Raw genomic sequence first — 17,549 nt, 5'->3', positions numbered from 1 at the left:
ATTGGTCTTTCCTCTGCTCCTTTCATTTGCAGTCAGCCCTTGTAAGTTCAAGTAATGAATTCATGAGGAGTTTGGATGGCATAATAATGCTATCTTCCATGCTATCACTGCTACTACAGCTACCACCCAGTCCCAGGGTACTGAACCTGTGCAAGTACATCGCAGTGCTGTTCTGCTGCAGAAGAGAAACCCTTCAGGGCACCATATTTCTAGGTCCCTGGGGCAGAAATGTAAATGTCTTTGGTACCAACTCAGTGCCTCTAGGAAGTGTCAGATCTGCTCTGCATGCAGTGTGCAGACAGGCTGCACATGTTTGGCAAATCTGCCCCGCTGGGTCATGTCTGGCTCCCAGCACACAGCACACAAGCTGGGTATTGCACATGCAGAAATGTGCAGCATGTTCAGTGCTTCCACAGAAGGGTCACTCTCCCAGCACATGTGCATTTAGTCCACCCAGTGCTTCAAAAAAAGCATCAGAACACCTGATGGTGCCAGCAGTTTGTGCTCAAGACAGAGCAAGGACTATTAACCTTTGCTGTGTATGTTCACAACAGAATAGAACCATGTGAGCCTGCCCCCCTGGAAATGCTGGACTCTGTTGCTCATGTGCTATGCAGCAGAACTGTGCATCTGTTTTTAAAATGTCAAGGGGGTTCTGTTGTCTGGAGCCCTGCTCAGATTCCAAGTATAAAACCAGTCTGCAACAATCTAGTTGAAGGCTAGTTCTCGTGAGAGCAGAGAACGTAACAGTACAGCTTCATCGTCAATCTGCCTGGCTTCACTGATAGCACATTAGTCACAGAACCACAGAATAGAATCATAGAACCATTTAAGTTGGAAAAGACCTTTAAGGTCATCAAGGCCAACCATTATATTAACACAGTCTTTATGAAAAGACTACAAGAAGTGAGTTGTCTTACCCTCAGATAGCACTAAAATCAGATTAGCAAGGATATCTACCATCCTAAACATTTCAACAGCTCACGAGCTCCAAGAGGACCAACAATGCTTTTAAGAATCTTGCTGAACTGGAACTTTATTCACAAAGCAGAATGCAACCAGAAATACACAGCATTGCATGCATGTTCCTGTAGGTACATTGATTTCTAGCACAGTGACAGAAATTGAGATGTAGCTATAAGGTCTGCCAGAAGCCTTCTCTTCTCCAGGCTGAACAGCCCCAATTCTTTCAGCCTGTCTTCACAGGAGACCTGATCCAGCCCTCCTCCTATGGACCTGCTCCATCAGGTCCAATGTCTCTCTTGTGTTGGGGGCCCCAGAACTGGACACAGTACTCCAGATGAAGTCTCACCAGAGCAGAGTACAGTGGCAGGATCATCTCTCATCCTGCTGGCCACACTTCCCTTGATGCAGCCCAGGATGTGATTGGCCCTTTGGGCTGCAAGTTTCCATTATAGGCTCATGTCCATGTTCTCATCCACCAGAACTCCCATGACCTTCTCTACAGGGCTGCTCTCAATTTCATCCTTCATGGATATCAATACTCTACTGATATTAATATTCTGTTGATATTGATATTCTATTGCTCCATCCCTGCCATGGCTAGATCTCTGCTGAAGTGTAATTTATCACTGAATCATTGAAACCCTTGTAATGGAAAATGTTAATTTTAACAAAAGACATAGAAATGACTGCAAAAACAATGAATCAGTCTTAAGTGGGTAGATAAACAAATGTGGCTTTTATTTATTTTTCAGAGCTCTGTGTGAGCTAGCAGTGAACTCTGCATTTGAAAGGAATGAAACAATGGTTTGCAGCTGGCCAGAAAATAGAAACTCACTTGCAGGTTATTTTTTTTCCTTCCAAATCACAGACATTGCTCCAGTGTTACAGCAGGGTTAAAAAAATCAACAGGTTCTTGAAACTAATTAGAAGCAACGAAGAAGGTGTTGGGAACTGCAATGGGCATTGGAATGGTCTGCCCAGGGCAGTGGTGGAGTCACCATCCCTGGGGGTGTTTAAGCAGTGTGAGGACCTGGCACTGAGGGACATGGACCCTTCAGTACTGGGTCAGGGGTTGGGCTGGATGATCGTTGAGGTCTCTTCCAACCAGACATGTTCCTGAGATCAGCAATTCAGTGGGCAGGTTTAGGGAGCAGGTTATGTCTGCCATATTACACAAGTTCCAACACAGCTATGTGTAGGCTATGCTATGCCTGTGATGGTGGCAGAGCAAATCACTGAAGTACAATGCTGGAACATTTTCCATGCTGCTGATCACTGGAAAGGACAGCCAGCTTGGAGCATGGAGACGAAAAGCAGCTTCTGCAGCAGCGTTTATCGTCTCAAACATTTTCACGCACGCAGTGCGGCATCACACAGCTATCTATATGGTTTTATTAAAGAATCATGCCTTGCCTTGATCCTTTCTGCACAAGATCTATGGGTTTGCAGGCCAGAATATTCTGCTGATGAAGAATATTTTTCTCTTGGCAGGAATCCAAGCATCAAAATGTAGGCTTTTGTAGCTGTGGTGAGTAATCTGTCAGCAGGGAAACCATGACAGCCTAAAGGAGAAGAAAAGGAGAAATTCCAGTCACGTTGGAAACAGATACTCCATAAAACTAAATAAGGGGGGAAATATTCCCCAGCTCTAAAGTCTTGTGTCAAAAATCGTTGTCCTGACAAAAACTGCACTCTTGGATTTATTTGCTAAAATTTCTGATGATGAATCAGGGAAGAGGTGAAAATCAGTTAGGATCTTCTGCCTTGTAGCTGATAGGTTATCTCAGGGTGGACACAATATATCTCTGGTCAGCCTAGGAGAAATTCAAAGCACTTAGGTCAAATGCTGAGGTCTTTTTGGTATGTTGTATCATTTCCTCAGCTGCTTCTGGGAGACACTGTAGGTTACCCAAGCAGCATGTGGGCTTGCTTGTGGGTTTCCAAGGACTTGGAAATTCTGTGGTAAAACCTGGAAAATCTTCACTGAGGTTAATACTGTGTCATCTACCACTTCCTGCCAGCCTCCAGTACTCCAACAACCCCTAGGTATGGCTGTGAAATGGGAGCAATGGGAATGTCAGCTAAATAAAACCGTGTGCTGCAACAGCTCTGCTCTCCTCCCCCCAGCTATGTACAAAACAAGCCTCATACTTGCTTGGTTTTGGCAAGGTATCACCTGATTCACACTGTTATGATTTCACAGCAGTGTCTGACTATGAATTGCTATTTTGGCCCAGAACTAGATTTACAAGTGTTCTCCAGTGAGTGTGGCCTTGTTGCCTGTCCTTCCTTCCTCTTCAGCAGTGCTTAGTGTGACAGGTAGGCCCAGGCACATGGTGGGGACTGAGCACAGCTGTGCAGCCCCTTGCTGCTGCTCAGCTGCACTCAGCTGAGCAACTAATTTATCTTTCAGTTTGCTCTCTGAGCTGAAAGTGATAGTAAATAATATAAAACAAGACCCACATCTTCATTATTTTTATATCTGATAAAACACAAACATGACATTTATCTTACCTCCCAAAAAAAGTGCAGCTGTAGCCCATTGGAAGAGTTTGTTTTCTTTTTAAAAAGTAATACTTAGGGCAATTAGAAACATGTGGGGATTTCAGGGCCAAAAGTATGAATTTAACATAAATTTGTTAATGATTTTGACTCTGTCCAAAATCTGAGTTTTTAGTAACTAAGATACTCAACCATTTATCGACCTAGAGCAGATCTAGAGGTCATCTGAGAGCTATGACTCTGGCATTTCTGGGTTTGGTTTCTGGTTTTTCTCTCTAGCTTTTGTCAACACGATCATTCTAAAGCTGACAATAAATATCAGGCTACTGAGATCTGGCAGTAGTTTTTTTCTGAAGGTCTGGGAATGCTGAGACTTATGCTTGACATTAAATGACAAGTGTCCTCTCATAGTTCCTATGGATTACACAGCATTACCCACACCATAACTTCTCAGGGTCCTTCACAGCTTTGCTCCTGCAGCAATTTCTCAGGCAAAGTTCTTTTTGGTGTCAGTGGCGATTTTTCTGGAGAGAAAACTGCAGAATCTTTAGCTCTAAGTGTTTGGGAAATTGCAATTTCTAAGACCAGCCCCTGAGACCTCTGCATTTAACATGTTTTAAACTTGAGCAGCTGACAATCATTAGAGAAACCCTGTTATTTAAATACTTTTAAAAAATGACAGTTTATACTGTGGATTTCACCTAGTGATAAAAGCTGGATCAAGCACCAGCAAATTATCATCAAAACAGGTCACATTTATATCCAGAAGTATTTGTGCTGCCTATCCCGATGCTGCCTATAATCAGAATCACAATGTGCTGTGGGGTGCATTTGGAATAGAATAGAATGGAATAGAATAGAATAGAATAGAATAGAATAGAATAGAATAGAATAGAATAGAATAGAATAGAATAGAATAGAATAGAATAGAATAGGACTAGGTTGGAAGAGACCTTCAAGATCATTGTGTCCAACCCATCAACCAATCCAACCCACCTAAACAACTAACCCATGGCGCCAAGCACCCCATCAAGTCTCCTCCTGAACACCTCCAGTGATGGTGACTCCACCACCTCCCCGGGCAGCCCATTCCAATGGGCAATCACTCTCTCTGTATAGAACTTCTTCCTAACATCCAGCCTAAACCTCCCCTGGTGCAGCCTGAGACTGTGTCCTCTTGTTCTGGTACTGGCTGCCTGGGAGAAAATGTATGACTGAATATTTACTGCATGGTTTAGTTGATTAGGTGGTGGTGGATGACGGGTTGAACACAATGACCTTGAAGGTCTCTTCCAATCTGGTCTATTCTATTCTATTCTATTCCATTCCATTCCATTCCATTCCATTCCATTCCATTCCATTCCATTCCATTCCATTCCATTCCATTCCACTCTACTCTACCTCTACTTGAGGTTCTTCACCATGAGAGTGGTGAAGCCCTGGAATGGGTTGTCCAGGGAGGTGGTCGAGGCCCCGTCCCTGGGGGTGTTTAAGAGCAGGCTGGATGAGGCTCTGTCCAGCCTGATCTAGTGTGGGGTGTCCCTGCCCATGGCAGGGGGGGTTGGAACTAGATGATCCGTGTGGTCCCTTCCAACCCTGAATGAAACTATGAAACTATTCTATTCTATTCTATTCTATTCTATTCTATTCTATTCTATTCTATTCTATTCCACTATTTTATTGAGGAACTAAGCTGAACCAAGCCTGTAGTATAAGGCAGAACAGAACCTGACCCTAGCCTCTAACTGCTGTTATCTTTTTTTTTTTTTTTTTTTTTTCTTTTTTTTACCATAAATGTCCATTTTCTGTTTTCAGCCTCCTGGAAAACCAGCGATTGTGGAGAGTAAAATACTTCATCATTGACTTCTTCAGGCTTTCTGGGTAAGCAATGTAAAAAAGTCCAATTGGAAGCAGCAGCTTTTGCAGTCTGGAGGTAAAAAAAAAAAAAAAAAAGCAGAAAAATAAAGAATCATAGAACAATAGAATCAACAAGGTTGGAAAAGACCTCAAGATCATCAAGTCCAACCTGCTACCCAAGACCTCATAACTATGAGGATATTAATAAAATCTTTAACTAGTCATAAAGTTCCCACTCTAGCTACTTGGATGCTGAATTCAAAAGAATTCCTCATCTCTGAGTAGAATGGGAATATCCCATTTCAGTCATGAAGAGTTCAGTGTTGACTTCACAAAAGTTCAATACTTGCTCCTATTTCTCTGGCTTTAGTAGGGGGAAAATACTCTAGTGACCTAGTGGATCAATAAAATGCAATCTATATTTGAATGCCACACAGTAATATAGCATTAACAATAATCACAACAAGAGCACAGTAAACCGTGATTTAAAAGGTTATATTTATTTCCTTTTGATATTGTAACTCATAATATATTGATCCAATTCCAATGAACAGTGAATGAAAGCATTTTAGGCTAGTTCAGAGACATCCCCATCAAAAGTATTTTATGAACACTTTAAAATAGAATCAATTGAACAAGCAATTAGAATAGAATAGAATAGAATAGAATAGAATAGAATAGAATAGAATAGAATAGAATAGAATAGAACCGAACAGAACAGAACAGAAGTTGGAAGCTCAAGATCATTGCGTCCGACTCATCACCCAACACCATCTAATCAACTAAACCACGGCACCAAGCATCCCCTCAAGTCTCCTAAACACCTCCAATGATGGAGACTTCACCACCTCCCCAGGCAGCCCATTCCAACAGGCAATCACTCTCTCTATGAAGAATTTCTTCCTAACATCCAGTTCAAACCTCCCTTGGTGCAGCTTGAGACTGTGTCCTCTTGTTCTGGTGATGGTTGCCTGGGAAAAGAGACCAGCCCCTCCACCTGTCTACAGCCTCCCTTCAGGTAGTTGTGGAGAGCAATAAGGACACCCCTGAGTCTCCTCTTCTCCAGGCTAAGCAACCCCAGCTCCCTCAGTCTCTCCTCATAGGGCTTGTGTTCCAAACCCCTCACCAACTTTGTTGCCCTTACCTGGACACGTTCCAGCAAGTCAATGTCCTTCCTAAACTGAGGGGCCTAGAACTGGACACAGTACTCAAGGGGTGGCCTAACCAGTGCAGTGTTGTACAGAATGACCTCCCTGCTCCTGCTGGCCACACTGTTTCTGACACAGGCCAGGATGCCATTGGCTTTTTTGGCCTCCTGGGCACACTGCAGGCTCATGTCTACCAGCAAGGAGAGTATCATTTTTATCTTGGTCAATTAATAGTTTATGACTTTACTCTTTCTCTAGCTGATTTTGTGTTGATAAGCATTTCTACTAGATGATTTCTATTTAATACTTTATTCATTGACAGATACCCAAAAATTTGCCCCAAATGCTGCCCAGGCATTTAAGAGTTAATCTGGGAGCTGCTCATTCTAAACAAAATAAGAAGGGATCATTTCTGGTAGCAAAGCGGAAATTCAAAGTTAGAAATGGCTTTTAGGTCATAAAGAAGTAAAGGGTTAGCTGTCATGCAGATGTTGAGTTAGATCTCATTGGGAAGCTCTGATAGAGACCAAGCCATGTGAAGACTGTAAGTTAGCTCAAACTTTGTTATCTTTGTGGATATTTCAAGCTGGAAGGAGGTTTCCATGTGGCCGTTCCATGGCCTCACTCAAAAACCCAAACAAACAAACTCAGGCTTTACTGATGTTGATTCTTATGATTGTAAACTGTGAAAGCATCAACAAAAAACCAAATCTCAATTATCACAGTATCACAGTATCACTTAGGTTGGAAAGGACCTCGAGGATCATCGAGTCCAACCTGACACCGCAGACCCCATGACTAGACCATGGCACCAAGTGCCACGTCCAATCTCCCCTTGAACGCCTCCAGGGTCGATGACTCCACCACCTCCCTGGGCAACCCATTCCAATGCCGAATGACTCGCTCGGTGAAGAACTTCCTCCTCACCTCGAGTCTGAACCTCCCCTGGCGCAGCTTGAGACTGTGTCCCCTTGTTCTGGTGCTGGTTGCCTGGGAGAAGAGGCCAACTCCCTCCTGGCTACAACCACCCTTCAGGTAGTTGTAGAGGGCAATAAGGTCACCCCTGAGCCTCCTCTTCTCCAGGCTAAACAATCCCAGCTCCCTCAGCCTCTCCTCATAGGGCTTGTGTTCAAGGCCTCTCACCAGCCTTGTTGCCCTTCTCTGGACATGCTCAAGTGTCTCAATGTCCTTCTTAAACTGAGGAGCCCAGAACTGGACACAGTACTCAAGGTGCGGCCTAACCAGAGCAGAGTACAGGGGCACTATGACCTCCCTGCTCCTGCTGGCCACACTATTCCTAATGCAGGCCAGAATGCTATTGGCCCTCCTGGCCACCTGAGCACACTGCTGGCTCATATTCAGGTGGCTGTCGATCAGCACACCCAGGTCCCTCTCTGTCTGGGAGCTCTCCAGCCACTCCGACCCCAGCCTATACCTCTGCATGGGATTGCCATAGCCAAAGTGCAGCACTCGGCACTTGGACTTGTTGAAAGTTACCTTGAATTGTTGAATTGTTACCTGCATTGTAATCTGATAACCTTCAAAAGCTTTTAGTCTTTCTTTCTTTTCATCTTCTTGTCCCATACTTATCCAAGTGTCTGTAACGAGGACGTTGGCACCTTCTGCAGCTTCTAAGGGGTCTGTGGTGAGAAGTAACTTGGTGCCATGCTAATGTGAATAAAAGAAGGAAGATCAGGAAGAAAAGGAACTTCCACTTCTTCATTTAAAACCAAAATAAGCTCTATTCAAATTACTCTACCAGGTTATTTCTTAAGCTCCTACCTCTTTGCAATGCTGTTCAGTTATTTCAGTTATTCTGAGGTCTGGTTCAAAGCCCTGCCAAAAGAGATGGTAGGTAACATATCATGGAACATATGTAAGACCTTTACTGATTATTAACACTGATTAAGAGAATACTGGTTGAACCATTTGCCATGAGAAGAACAATGTCTTTCAGAACTGCAAAATCTGAGGGAATCATGTTGATTTTGTTGAAAGTTTATTTTGGAGACAAACTGGGTGGAAAATGTTCTGACTAGCTAAGAAAAATTAATTCCAGCAGTTGCAGAATGAAATGCCTACACATCATCTATTTCTGTTTGTTTGTTTGTTTGAAACTGATTCTTTGTTTTATATTTGATATTGTACTACAGTGCAGCATTCTAAAAAGTCACATGGCCAACCTGAACCAACCAAGATGCAACAATTCCACCAATCAGAAACAACTTTCCAAACAAGATTTTTGAGAACAGGGCACTGGATGATTTTGCAACACTTTCTTTGTGGCAGTTTTAGGCTGATGCCTAGGAAAAATTTCCACAGATTGAGTAGAAAGTGATAAAATGCAAATAAATTACCATTGGATGCAAAAGGGTAAATAATGATAAGGGCTAAATATTCCCCTTGGTCTGATAACTAATATAAGGATAGCTGTATAAACTAACTCTCTTTTTTGGCTTCTTTGCTCTAGCTGATACCAGCTGGTGCTTTTGCTTGGCTGTTGCTGACCTTGGCTGTGTTCTTGTTGTGGCTAAGTACTAACAAGCTGCTCTCTACTCTTCTCTTTCTCTTGTCCTGGGTTGAGGAGGGGAAGCAGGGGGAGAGGAGGAAGCTGTTGGTAGCACCCTGGTTTTGTCCAGGGGGGTTCTTGTGTTGTTTATACATTGTAAATACATGTAAATATTGTGTATTTTCTACATATTCATTGCATTTCATATTTCTGGATTGTAGTTGTGCTTGAAAATATAGTTTTATTTGCTTTCCAACTGAGCTGGTCTGGCAAATTGTATTTTGGGGGGTAATTTCAACCCACCATATTCTCAAATGGAATTATTATCCTCTGTGTTTTATACTTCAGGTCAGGAATTCCCTCAGCTTTTCTGAAGCTGAACTCAGTAGAATTACTCCTGCTTTGCATCAAAATTACTAACTCAGGATTATGAATATGGGGTCTGAAATCTGGCACTAAAGATACACACAACCACACCAGCTGGGTCTCTTGGGAAGTATCCAAGTGTCTGAGACAAGAATGGTCAAAGTTTGCCTTCCTTAGTCCACAGCTTTCTTACCTTGGGAGTTGCCACACGCAGGTGCATTCCCAGCTTTGCAGCACTTGTCATGATGGAGTGCAGGACGTTGTTTCCATCTCCAATCCAGGCGATAGTGAGCCCACTCAGCCCCCCATAATGCTCCTGAAAAGTGAATCAGACAACCTTGGGGTTATGTTGCAGGTGAGACAAGCAAGCTGATGCCCTAGGAAGGAGTGATTGATCAGCCCGGACTGGTGCAAAGAAGGCTGGCTACCTTTAAATGCTAGCTGCATGGAACCGTCCCTTTAATTGAACTTACTGCAGCTATGAGATAAGACAGTGAGAGAAATCTCCCTGTGTCTTACATGAGGATGCAAATGCTGCAGCTTTCTCCAGTGAAGGGCACATTGACACATATGCCATATGCAGAGGTCCAGTCTAGAGAGACACAGCACCACACATGCCCTAACTTTAGCACCAAAGCTGTAAAGCCATAGTCAGCGCTCATAAATATCAGTGAATGGCAGATATTCCTGATTTAGAGACTGTCCTAAGGCCTAGGACAGCTTTACCCTAGATTGTGAAAACAGCCTGTTCAGATTTGCTCTGGTTTGATTGTTCCTATAGGACACAGCCACAGCAGTGGTCATGCCCTTAGAGTGTATTTTAACCATCACAGCTATACAGAACAGCAAAATGAAATACTCTGAACGGGGCTGTGTCGCTCATGGCCTGCAGAGCCTGAATTTCATTGCACAGCCAAAGTGTGCAGAAGCTTTTGAGAAGTGTGGACTACCCAAACTTGAAACAGCATTACAGAGTTATCTCTAGGTTTGCCTGGTGGCACTTAGAGCCTGTACATGTGTAGCCACTCTGACCCTCAGCCACCTACAGATAAGGCCTAAGAAGGAACAAGCGTAACAGAAGATATTCCCAGGGGAAGACAACTTGAGGCTCTTTGGAAAGCCTTTGTTTTAGGTATGCATGTTTATTGGGTGCTTGGGACCAGAGAGTTTGTAAAGGCATAACCAAATACATCTATATGCCTGGTCTGTAAAACTGAAAAGACTAAAGACATGACAGAGAGCCTTTAATTCTTAGTTCAAAATTGGGTCATGTTACAATCGCGCTGTAGTAGCTGGAAGCCAGACAGTGTTTCAACACTTTGTGTGACATGATTCAATGCTTGTCAGAGAAGATAAGCATTCCCATTGTAGAGCTGTACTAACTGGCAACCTTGCAGGCAGTCATCACAAAGATGCCAAAAGACTGAACAGGAAAATGGCTGGGACTACCCCCTCCTCTCCTGGCAGCAGCTTCGCCTAACCTAATAGTTGTGAAGTTGTTCCAGAACAAAGTTCTTGGCATTTCTGCCAGTGACCACAATTGGATGACATTAAAATGCTGTAGAAATACTAAACCAAGTGAAGTTCTAGGCTGCCTACAATTTAAGACCTAAACCTATGGTATTGTAAAACTACCATTTTTTTCAGTTGAAGCTTGCTGGCAGCAAGCTCACTGGCAGAGGTTTGGTGCAAGGGCATTTACAGGAGAGCAAATCAGGACTTTGTGGACATGGAAGTTATTTTGGTATAACAGCTCTGAAGGTCTCTAAGGATCTTTCACAATGTCCTTCCACATCTCCTAGCAATGGTGTTCCTAGGAGAAGGCCACACTAAAGCATTTATTTCAGGGGTTGTTTCCAGCTAGGGCTTAGTGATAGCTGAGACATGAACAAATGAGAGCCAGGAGCAAATGAGACAGCCCTGAGTTCTTTTGATCTTACTGCTTAAAAATAGACATCACAGCCTGTAACGCTCAAAGCACCGACTAGCGAGTCACAAACACACTGCTGTGTTAAATAACTTCCACCTCATTACTAGCTACTACTCTGCATTAAAAGAAGCACAGAGCATACTAAATACTTTCCTCTGCTTTCCCAAGTTACTAGCTGCCTCAGATAAAATATGAAGTACTAGAGATGCCTGTCTAATGACCCTCAACATGCACCGCAAATCACAAAGCTGCATCTGCAGTGACTATTATAGAGAGTGGACATAGCTGAGCTAATCTTAACAATGGCATTTAGCTAATGGAAGAAGCCACAGACAAGGCAGAATCAAGCTTCGTGTGTGCCACTGGAGCCTATTTTGTATCCTGTGCTAAGCTTTATGCTACCACTGGTACTCTGCTGCTGTGGCTAAAGCCAGCTAGCTATGACTGTGACTGTACTGCTTATACATCTTCAGTTTCCAAGAAAGATGATTGTGGTGGTCAGAGCCTGAGGGCTTTGAGGCAATACAAAAGCTACCATATAGGAGACACATACCTATGCTTATACAACTGCACAGAGAAAATCCTGTTACAAGTATTTTGCCAGTCAAGGTTAAACCAGGACCTCTACAATAAATGGTGACCAGCTGAGGCTTTGAAGATCCTTTTTCCTTTACATCCCTCCTCAGTGTTCCCAAACTCTGTAGGCTTTCAACCTGCTTGGGTGTTCTTCAGTTTCTCGTTACGTTTGTAACCTGACTTCAAAATATTTATGCTGTTAGTAAAGTCATACCAAAATAAATTAATGTATTTAGAATGTCTAGAGCCATACTATCTGACAAACTTGTGATTGATGATGTAGCACCACAAAACTTGGCTTTGCAATTCTCATGGAAAATCCCTGCTAAATAATTCATGTCAATTGTACACTCAACTTCCTCATCCTCATGCTGCTCTTACAGTGTTTCATTCTCTTATTGATGGTAATACATGGCAGTGCATCAAGCCCTGGGAAAAAAAATAAGCATGCTCAGTTATTTAGCACTGCTGTATGTTTAGAGAAGACTGGTCTAACTAATTAGGGACATTTGTGTCTGCCCCTGCCTGGACTTGCTTCCAGCTATACTGCAACTCCGACACCATTATAGATTACTTCTGAAATATTTGACCACAACAGCCATAACAGCCCTCAATTACAACAAGCTTTTGAATAATGAATCAATAATCTGTCAAAATTGCAAATGGAAAGCAGGGGACTAGTTGAAGCTGCAGCCCTTTGGGAGCAGTGCAATCCAGTAACTGAGAAACTGGGCAAACCTGAATCTACCAGCTCTCAAACCAAGCTGACGGCAGATGCTGGGCAAGTTAGCTTTCTTACTCCCACATTGGTTTGTGTCATTGTTATTGGAAGAGTATATTCTAAAACATCAGTCTAGATTTTAGGCTGAGATGTCTAGTTCTTAGAATAATCACACAGAAAACCATCCAGTTGGAAGAGACCTCAAAGAGAGAAGAGAAGAGAGAGAAGAGAAGAGAAGAGAAGAAGAGAGAGAGAAGAGAAGAGAAGAGAGAAGAGAAGAGAAGAGAAGAGAAGAGAAGAGAAAGAGAAGAGAAGAGAAGAGAAGAGAAGAGAAGAGAAGAGAAGAGAAGAGAAGAGAAGAGAAGAGGAAGAGAAGAGAAGAGAAGAGAAGAGAAGAGAAGAGAAGAAGAAGAGAAGAGAAGAGAAGAGAAGAGAAGAGAAGAGAAGAGAAGAGGAGAGAAGAGGAGAGGAGAGGAGAGGAGAGGACCAGGTTGGAGGAGACCTTCAAGATCATCGTGTCCAACCCATCAACCAACCCAACCCACCTAAACAACTAAACCATAAGCACCAAGCACCCCCATCAAGTCTCCTGAACACCTCCAATGATGGTGACTCCACCACCTCCCCAGGCAGCCCATTCCAATGGGCAATCACTCTCTCTGTATAGAACTTCTTCCTAACCACATCCAGATCATCCAGTCCAAACCCTCAACCCAGCACTGAAGGGCCAACATTAAACCATGTCCTTAAGAGCTAGGTCCACACACTGCTTAAACACCTCCAGGGATGGTGAATCCACCACTGCCCTGGGCAGACTATTCCAATGTTTGAGAATCCTCTCTGTGAATAAGTATTTCCTAAGAATAAGGATGATGATGATGATTATGGCTACCATAATTTGAGATCTTTGGGTCATGCATTGAAGAATAAATGGCACCCTCTTCAGGCTGGGCAACACTGTAAATTGTTACACTGTTTAAAGAAGAATTAGTGATGTATTTCTTATGCCAACCATTTCTTTCTGAAAAGGAAATTTGCCTTCAGACCAGTAACATAAAAAGCTAGTGGCATATGGATCTGCTCTAATTACCAGTCTGGCTGTTCTGCAGTCAGCTACAAGTTAATGGATCTGGTCAGTGACATTAATATCAATGGAATCAATGTCACTTTCTGGTTTGCCCCTGAAATACAAATTGTGTATTTCAGCCAAGCTTCACAGAGCGGAAATTGTGAGCCACAGCTTCTGGCCTGAGGACTAAGAAGCACCAGGTGGACTCAGCAAGTGGCTGTTCCATGCCTTCAGCAAAAACAGAGCTGTGGCTCCTCAAGTGGCTATACAGAAAAAAAAAAACAAAAGGCTGTGGACAAGCTGGGGAGAGTCCAGAGAAGGGCTAAAGGACTGGGAAGCCTAGCATGTGAGGAAAGGCTGAACTGAATGTGTTCAGGCTTGAGAAAAGAAGGCTTAGGGAAGTAGATGTTCCAGTATTTAAAGGGTGGCTACAAAGAAGCTGGAGAGTCCCTTTTTTATACATGGAGTAACACTGAAAAGATGAAGGGTAATAGGTACAAATTACTCCTTGGGAGCTTCTGATTAGACACAAGAGGAGATTTTTTTTACAATAAGAACAATAGGGTACTGGAATAACCTCTTCAGGGAGGTGGTGGAGGCTGCAACACTGAACTATTTAAGATTCAGCTGGACAAGCTGCTGGGTCATCTTATCTAGACCATGCTTGTCACAACAAAGGTTGGACCAGATAATCCTTGAGGGCCCTCCCAAACTGATATGTTTTGATTCTATGATACTAAGTGTGCACAGCACCAGCACAAGAACTCATTGTCTCTAAAGGCCAAATCCCCAAACCCTCAAAAATCAGGTTGTGTAATGTTTACAATCATTTGTAGTGGGTTATAACTCAAGAGCAAACTCAGCTCAAAACAGCTTTTACAAAAAATGGTAACAGGCATGCTAAGAACAACAACCAGCCTGGCACAACAGAGGGCATTAATCCTGAGCACAGTATTAAAGGGCAAGAGGATGTTGAATCTGAAGAATCTCACCCCAGTATTCATGACAGGAGCACTCTGTGTAATCTGACAAGAACACACTGAATACAGAACAAGAACTGACAGCCCTGAAAATAAACCAGCTGCATTGTTTGGGGAATGCAGCAGACTATACTAAAACAACCATGCTAACATGCACCTGTGTAAAGGGAATCAGAAGCCATAAGCAAGAATTATAGAATCAGAGAATTAAGAGGGCTGGAAGAGACCTCAAAGGTCATCCTGTTCCAACCCTGCTGCCATGGGCAAGGACACTTCACATTACATGCAGTTGCTCAGAGCCACATCCAGCCTGGCCTTAAAAACCTCCAGGGATGAGGCTTCCACCACCTCCCTGGGCAACCTGTTCCAGTCTCTCACCATCCTCATGGTGAACAACTTCTTCCTAACATCCAATCTGAATCTACCCATTTCTAGTGTTGCTCCATTCCCCCTAGCCCTATCATTAACTGACACCCTGAAAAGTCCCTCCCCAGCTTTCTTGTAGCCCCCCTTCAGATACTGGCAGGCCACAATAAGGTCTCCTCAGAGCCTTCTCTTCTCCAGACTGAACAACCCCAACTCTCTCAGTCTGTCTCCATAGGAGAGGTGCTCCAGCCCTCTGTTCATCCTTATGGCCCTTCTCTGGACACGTTTCAGCACATCCAGATCCCTCCTGTAATAGGGGCTCCAGAACTGGACACAGTACTCCAGGTGGGGTCTCACCAGAGCAGAGTAGAGGGGGAGGATCACCTCCCTTGACCTGCAGGCTATGCTTCTCTTGATGCAGCCCAGGATGCGTCTGGCTTTCTGGGCTGCAAGCGCACAGAAGACATTCTGACAAAACAAACCAAGAAATTATGCTGTTTCAGACTGAAGAGAAAGTGCTCAAAGGGGATTCAAGAAGGCACATAACAAAATTAATAGGATTTAGAAAATGGAAGAATAAAAATGTGCTAAGCATGAAGAGAGGCAGAATGCATGTAGCGCTCCACTGGCAAATCCAGCAGGAGAAATAAGAAGGGAGAATAGCAAGAGCACATTTTGGGTATATACTGACAGCAGGAAGGAGCAGATCCAGGCAGGAAAATATTTACAGAGATAAGGAAGAGACATTTTTAATGAGAAGTGAGATATACAGAATCTCTAGTTCCATTGAAATATAAGGCTGGCAGTGTGTGCCACTATTGTAGTTTGCATGTATGTATAAATCAAACAAATTGCCTTTGCCTTGCAGGAAAGCAGTCCAAATGTTATATATGAACTTTCAACTAATTCAAAGAATCAGTGGTGCTATTCAACATCCCTATATTAATCTTCAAGCAGTACTTGGGTAACACAACATCCTTTTTACCCTGCTGAATATACTACAAAAAGTTTGACTGTGGTAAGTAACAACTTTAGACCCTTCTTCAAGTGTTCCTTCTACTTCTGAGGCCTGGTAAATTCCATCCTATGATTAAAATGCCACTTCATTACATGATACTGGCTTTAAGATCAGTCTCTTCCACCCAGTGTACAGTGCAGGGAGTCAAAAAAAGGCAGCAGATGGGCAGACCAGAAAGGGAAAGGGCAGGCACTGCCAACACAGTGCACTGCTGAGAGCTGCCCCCTGCCTGCCTCTCAATCCTGGGTAAGAAAGCAAGAACAGAAAATGGGTCAGAAACCAGTGGTGTGGCATGCCCTTGGCAAAGTGGGGCAAACACCCAGCTGCCCTCTAAAGACCTCCTGACAAACTCTGGATTAAGGAAGATGCTGGAAAGACTAGGGGAGAGATGGGCACAGTTGGGAGAAAAAACCACTCTGCTTATCTGGCTGATTGGGAAAGGGCTGCAATTTGACAAGCTTCCATGGCTGTCCAAAAGTTGAGCCATTCTTTGAGATGTAAGTGCTCACTTTGTCATGACATCTCTCCACGTCAAATGTTTCATTTGTTTGAGCACCAGCTGCTATGATCCTGTTTTCTCACCACGTGAACCAGACAAGGACATTCTTTCCAAAGACATTCTTCCCAGTGCTTGATGCCATGAGGATGGCCACCTGCTATTGCTGCTGCACTAGGCAGTCAAGCAAAAGGAAAAGTTCAGCCTGTGGGCTCCTATTCACTTGGAGCTTCTACCATGGTTGTGCTGCAGGATGGCCTATACAAAGACACAATGGAGGAAGAGCTGAGGATGATCAACAGGGCATGTACTCATTGTGCTGACCTCCATAGGTTTCCCCTTAAGATCAGTGGAGAAAGAGATGCATCTCTAGAGGGTGACTGAGATGCTCAGCAGTCTCCTTTCATTGACTGGAGATGGAATACATGGCTGCAGTACTCTGAACTTTGGTGCTGTAGTCAGTGGTCTGGATAAAACCAGTTTAGGTGCACAGGTATCAGCATTTGTATAGACTGTGAGTCACAGATTATTTCTGAAGCATGTTATCCACAAGTGATAACATGCTAATAACTAAGGTGTTTGCAAGGCAGACCTCACATCCACCCAAAACATAACCATAAGGTTCACACTCAGTTTATAACTGTACACTGCTTATATGAAATTATGGCATTTAATGACTGATGACTTTCTCATTACATCTTACTGTCTTATATTATTTGACCAATTCATTGAGGTTGGCTCAATGTGCTCTTGCAAATGTGCCCTATTTTCATAGGATGGCTTAGGTTGGAAGGGACTTTGAGATCATTTACTCCAACCACCCTGCCACAGGCAGGGACACCTCTCACCTAGGCTGCTCAAGGCCTCACCTACCCTAGCCTTGAACACTCCCAGGGAGGAGGCATCCACAACCTCTTTGGGCAGCCTGTTTCAGACTCCCCCCACCCCCCACCCTTGTATTGAAGAACATCCTAAGATCCAGTCTAAACCTGCTCTCCCTCAGCTTAAAACCATTTCCCCTTGTCTAATCAGTAGACATCCTTAT

The 17,549-nt window shown here is 43.5% G+C and overlaps 1 protein-coding gene across 2 annotated transcripts in view; it reads right to left on the bottom strand.

Annotated features, from left to right (window-relative positions):
• Positions 1-1,267: 1,267 nt before the first annotated feature.
• Positions 1,268-17,549, bottom strand: part of OTC (ornithine transcarbamylase) — a 32,113-nt gene continuing 15,831 nt past the window's right edge. For both annotated transcript variants that reach the window (XM_068155081.1, XM_068155082.1), the window contains exons 6-10: positions 9,542-9,664; positions 8,256-8,309; positions 7,992-8,141; positions 5,258-5,395; positions 1,268-2,528 (exon numbers count right to left, since the gene is read on the bottom strand). In XM_068155081.1, the coding sequence (XP_068011182.1) occupies positions 2,469-2,528; positions 5,258-5,395; positions 7,992-8,141; positions 8,256-8,309; positions 9,542-9,664 (525 nt within the window). In that variant the 3' untranslated portion in view covers positions 1,268-2,468. The remainder of the gene's footprint in view (positions 2,529-5,257; positions 5,396-7,991; positions 8,142-8,255; positions 8,310-9,541; positions 9,665-17,549) is intronic.

The sequence above is a fragment of the Melanerpes formicivorus genome, unplaced genomic scaffold (assembly GCF_026170545.1).
Source record: "Melanerpes formicivorus ecotype bairdi unplaced genomic scaffold, bMelFor1.0.p_v2 SCAF_30, whole genome shotgun sequence".
In the NCBI taxonomy this organism is placed as follows: domain Eukaryota; kingdom Metazoa; phylum Chordata; class Aves; order Piciformes; family Picidae; genus Melanerpes; species Melanerpes formicivorus.
The sequence above is the reverse complement of the archived record's forward strand: the minus strand, read 5'-3'. Positions and strand labels throughout refer to the sequence as shown.